General features: G+C 31.9%; 1 protein-coding gene across 1 annotated transcript in view; it reads right to left on the reverse strand.

The window, feature by feature from the left end:
• Nucleotides 1-6,000, reverse strand: part of LOC128885126 (acetyl-coenzyme A synthetase) — a 34,097-nt gene that overhangs the window by 18,668 nt on the left and 9,429 nt on the right. Inside the window, exon 3 of the mRNA XM_054138957.1 lies at nucleotides 475-670. Coding sequence (XP_053994932.1) covers nucleotides 475-670 — 196 coding nt within the window. The remainder of the gene's footprint in view (nucleotides 1-474; nucleotides 671-6,000) is intronic.

Below are 6,000 nucleotides of genomic sequence, written 5' to 3' on the forward strand. Positions count from 1 at the left end.
GCGTCGGATACCTATTCACGCAACATGCAATTTATTCCTGCACGTCATTTAAGTGAAATCTGTAGAATTCATGCATTATGGAAAATAAAATATATATTTTAAAAATATCCGAACAAAGAAATACATTTTAATATTTCTCATTTAACCGAAATATGTCAAACGTCTGCATTAGATAAAAGAAAATAATTTTTTAAAAACCGAACTATGAAATATTTCAATCTTTGTCTCTGTTGTCCATAAAAATATATATTGCTACGAACAATCGCAGAGTACCTATGATTATTTGACTGTTCAAAATAAGAAAAAATGTTTCAAGTGATGTATATTCACTTACAGTAAGAATTATAGAAACAGTATGTGTTAAAGATTGCCGATCTTTCTTTTTTAAGAATGGCGATTTTTTCAGCTCTTTCTGTCTCCGTTTTCTTTTTTGTGTATTTGCGAAAGGCGAATCTGGTTTGAATATATATTTACCACTACACTGTGGACGGCGCCGATTCTGGTACACGCTAACATGGCAACAGGAAGTTCCAAAATCATCGGCATGTATATCGCGACACGGTCTCCTTTCATCACTCCTTTCGATTTCAAAACGTTGGCGAATCTACATACTTCCTCGAGTAATTTCCTGTAAGTCAGCCGTGAATAATCGTCCGGATCGTTGCCCTCCCTGTAACAAAATTATTTCAGTTTTATTGATTAATTTCTCACGCAAGATCGAAGTGTTACGTCGGTTATGGTATTTTAAAATAAGGCTCACTTTTATGAACTTTTCTTAATCGAGCTATTTATTTTTTAAAGACTCTATTTACAGTAATAGATGTCACAGTTCATATACAAATTAAAAAGAAGATCAGAAGTGCGAAATATAATTTAAGAAAGCTGAATGGCTCTAGTAAAGGAAATTTGTAAACTCGAGCCTTCTATTTGATTATCCAATTTAAATTAATATATAAATATTTATATCGCCCAATTTATTAACAAACTGTACATGACTGAGAGGAAAAGGAAGGTAAATAAATAGTCAAAAGATATGAAAGAAAATTGTCTGAGTAAAGTGCAGTTGAATGAGTAATTGTGTCAAAAAGAATTAAATGAGTGGAATTGAGTTCAGATTTACGGAGATAAATCAATTAATGCCAACTGGTGTGAATTACGTGAATGTTTAATTTAGTACAATATTTTCAAATTATTACGACGTAAATGTTAAGAAATTCTTTACTAATCCTTTCATAAAATTATAAATGATAAGAGAATAAATTCTAATCGACATCAGCCTCTATACCACCAACATACAATTTGTCATTATTTAATTCAGATAAGTACCGAGTGAAACCGCGTCAACTGTGTCAAGGATTTTTACATAAATTACATAAATTCAAAGTATACCATAGAACAAGAAGCCAATTTGTATATTTTCGCGATATTCCTATTTTTCACATGTTTATTGCTATTTATATATTTATGCATTATTTTCTTGAAAATATCGTATTATTAAGCTCAATTTCAATAATGATTTCATATTGTAGGAAGTCATTGCAAAGTCTTTGTAGTTTTAGTTACATATATGAGTAAATGCATTTTCAACGTTTTAACAATTTTTTATAAACAATTTGTTAAACAATTGCGATTTTTAATGTGTTCTTCATACACGATTCGAACGAAACTGGACTGTATATGTAGACCTACCATTGCACTAAAAATCTATCGAAGGAAATTTTTGTAAGGTCTACTGCAAGTCATGATATTTAATTTTTTCATTTTGTGTATCACCAAGCCGGCCAAGCGTACGTTTGCGCTCGTGCGCTGAGCGTACTAGTAAACTGAAATATCTGTAACAACAAGTTGTATATGGGAGTAAAAGATGCAGTCTTTAACACAGAAAATATATTACTCCTATAATAATAATGAGCTTTTTTACATCTTAATTACATAATGTAATCTTTAACTATTCTATACATGAATAAAACAGCTTGGGTTGCTAGTTCATTTTTTATTTTTTACGATTGCATGTTTGACAGATGATTCAAAGTTTGAAACTATTTTACATAAAATATGTTCTTGGTCAAGCACAGTAAAGTTATGATACTGACGAGTGTTTTTTATAATGATTGCTCGATCGAAAGCTATGTCAACTTGGCACCCGACTTTTCAAAAATTAATTTTTTTTCATAGAAAACGATAGTATTTCGTTTTTACCTGATTGTACCTCCAATAGTTTCGTTTGTACCTCGACCAATTAATAATTAAAAAAAATTCAAAAAATGGTCAGCACCCGACATCGAGATTTTTGAAATCGGTTTTTCCCGATTCTTTAGAATCGTTTGTACCTGTTTGTACCGTTTTTCGTTTCGTTTCTACCTCAATAGTTTAAATTTTATAGCAATTGTTGTTCCGCGTAAGAGTGAAGTTCGTTAATTTTCAAGATTTTTAAAATCTGTTTTTCCACGATTCTTTAGAATCGTTTGTACCCGCCGGAAACGTTTTTCTTTTCGTTTGTACCTCAATAGTTGAAAATTAACGAACTTCACTCTTACGCGGATCAACAATTTCTATAAAATTTAAACTATTGAGGCACAAACGAAACGAAAAGCGGTACAAACGGCTACAAACGATTCTAAAGAATCAGGAAAAACCGATTTCAAAAATCTCGATGTCGGGTGCTGACCATTTTTTGAATTTTTTTTAATTATTAATTGGTCGAGGTACAAACGAAACTATTGGAGGAACAATTAGGTACAAACGAAATGCTATCGTTTTCTATAAAAAAAAATTAATTTTTGAAAAGTCGGGTGCCAAGTTCACATAGCTTCCAACGTGTTCGAAATTTCTAATTGCCCATTCGAATAAAGTTCGAGCTGTATTAATGAAGTTACCGTCCACCCGTTGCGAACTTACTTTGTACGCAAGCCTCTTTACAGTTCCCCCCATTCCCATCACAGGCTGATTTACCATAAGATGTAGCGAAAAATTTTCATGGGTTCAACTTCGATTTCGTTTTCCTCACGTCGAGAAGAATTGATTATTTGCGAAGGGAAAAAAGCTCTTTTTTACAAATAACATAACGCGCGACATTTGTGACAAACATAAAATCCAATGCAATTTTTGAATTTCTCATTCCACTCTTTTGTTATTAAAAATAACTTATTTCTTATGCATTTATGTTGTTTTTTTATTGAGTAGATTACAGCATTTATTGGGACGGCCCATTTTATTATTTTCTGCGAGGAGGAAAAAATAGAAATAATAACTGAAGCATTTTTTAAATTGAATATATGTCATGTGGAATAAATGAACTTACGTAAACAAAATTAATACGAAAATCGAGGACATTTATTGGAGATCGATGCGACACACGTTTTACAGTTTTCAAGTTGAGGGCGGATGAATTGAATCATCTCAGAACTTGCAAATTATAAACAAAAGGCACGCGCAACGCCGCCACGTGTGGCATAGCGCCGTACGCCATTCCAAAAAATTAAATATCTTGACTTGCAGTAGACCTTACAATAATTTCTTTCGATAGATTTTTAGTGTAATGATAGGTCTACATATACAGTCCAGTTTCGTTCGAATCGTGTATGAAGAACACATTAAAAATCGCAATTGTTTAACAAATTGTTTATAAAAAATTGTTAAAACGTTGAAAATGCATTTACTCATATATGTAACTAAAACTACAATGACTTTGCAATGACTTCCTACAATATGAAATCATTATTGAAATTGAGCTTAATAATACGATTTTTCCAAGAAAATAATGCACAAATATATAAATAGCAATAAACAAGTGAAGAATAGGAATATTGCGAAAACATACAAATTCGGAAATCTAAGATTTTGCGAAAAATCCTTGACACGGTTGACGCGGTTTCATTCTAACTTCGACTTTTAAATTATCTTCGATTCATTATTCAAATTCTCATTGTATAATATTATTTAACAGTTTCCATTCCTAGTTTCACACGCGTGGTTGAAAAACAAGCGTAAAGTTCAAGATTCATAATTTCTGTACATAATGACGATGATAAACATTTAATGCTACTTACTCCCCAGATAGCACCGCACGTCCCATGGACGTCCATTTTATGTCCAGTTTACGTCCAAACGTCCGACGTCCGTTGTCGGACGTCCGGCCGGAACGTCCTGCGAACGTCCATGGGACCTAAATTCTGTACGTCCCAGGGACGTCCGCCCGAAAGGTCCTACGAACTTCCTACGAACGTCCATGGGACCTAAATTTTGTACGTCCCAGGGATGTCCGTTTTGAACTTTCTAGATTTAGGGAAAAATACTTTTTTTTAAACAAAATAAATATTATTTATTAATATTCTTTATAATACAATATTTATTCAATATGTAGAACAGAATATTTTTATCCGAATATAAAATACACTATTTACAATTGTAAATTAATATTAATTAATTAATTAATATTATTATCCCAGATAGCACCGGACGTCCTATGGACGTACAGAGAACGTACAGAAAACGTTCTGCAAATGTCCAGTACCGGACGTCTTATGGACGTACATAACTTTAATATCTGTCACCACAGATATTAAAAACCTGTTCTCGTTTCATTCTTCTTAATTGAATTATAAATTATTACCAAATAAATCCAAAGTAATATAAAATCTTCATCTTCATCTATTTGCATCCAATTAGTATGCTTTTTATTATTATTTAATTCACGTAAACATATCCACTTCTAAACTATCTTTCTTCTATTATACAAACTCTAGTTGCACACTTTGAAGCTCCTTTTTTTAGATTTGCGAACGTGTTAACAGAACAGGTGTAAAGTTCAAGACTCGTATTTTGCATGCGTATACTACGACCTTGACAATTTCAATACTTTTTCCCGTTGAGTAGTTAGGGTTAAACAGTTTGATGTAACACGTCGCGAGTAAGCCCGTCGTAACAACGTGTCACGCTTACTTGATAAGCGGGAGAAACGTCATATATCCGTGAATTGATTTAGTTTAAAATCGCGTAAACTATTTTTTCCCTATATTTAAAAATAATTTGAATGCAGTGCCACGGTTAAGTTCATACACGACCACGGGTTTATTCGTGAGAATACATTATCATACCGAAACATCGTGTTACGAAAGAGATATAGTCTGCGATCGTTTCTTTTTTTCATGAACCGTCTACGATAAGGTTTTTTTCGGAGGGATAAGCAGACGGTTGCTCCGGCAATCAACAATTCGTCACGTATTGAGGAATAATAAGTCATCGGTGTCACGTGATCTAGGCAAATCACGCAGGATTAAGTAAATCGTAACAGCAATTTCGTAGTTACGTAAAAAAAAATAACGATTGTACTCGTTTACAAACACGACTGATAACGTCTGCAAACATAATTCGACGAAAACAGCGATCTATTTTTATGATACTGTCATTCCGTTTTTCGATTATTATCGATCATTGGTCAACAAACTTGTCGTAATTTTCAGTCAATGACAGTTATCGCGCTTTTGTTTACACTTCAAGCAAATTTCTGTAAAAGTATCTGTCATTATGAAATGAACATATTCACGGTCTACTATAGACGATAACTGGTCGAACGGAAGGTATTTGCCTTTTCAGTGACGAAATGTGGAGAAAGACTTTTTTTCTGAATAAACATTCATTTCTTCATGGACTCTAAAATCTATTATGTATCTATTTTTTGTTTCTTCTTCTTTTTTTTTAATTTTTAAGGCTACTCAATGGGCAGATTATTTTTGCCTATATAATTTCGTGTCTTTTTAAATTGAAGTTTATTGAAGAACAAACAAATTATCATTAATGATTACAAAACATTACATTTCAATTACTTCTGTAACTTAAAATTTGAAAATACAATAATGTTCAAAATACTGTTCAAATAAAATGTATATTCAATATATTTTATATATATATATATATATATATATAAAATATAAAAATAATCTGCCCATTGAGTAGCCTTAAAAATTAAAAAAAAAAAGAAGAAACAAAAAATAGATACAT

The sequence above is a fragment of the Hylaeus volcanicus genome, chromosome 2 (assembly GCF_026283585.1).
Source record: "Hylaeus volcanicus isolate JK05 chromosome 2, UHH_iyHylVolc1.0_haploid, whole genome shotgun sequence".
Taxonomy (NCBI): Eukaryota; Metazoa; Arthropoda; class Insecta; order Hymenoptera; family Colletidae; genus Hylaeus; species Hylaeus volcanicus.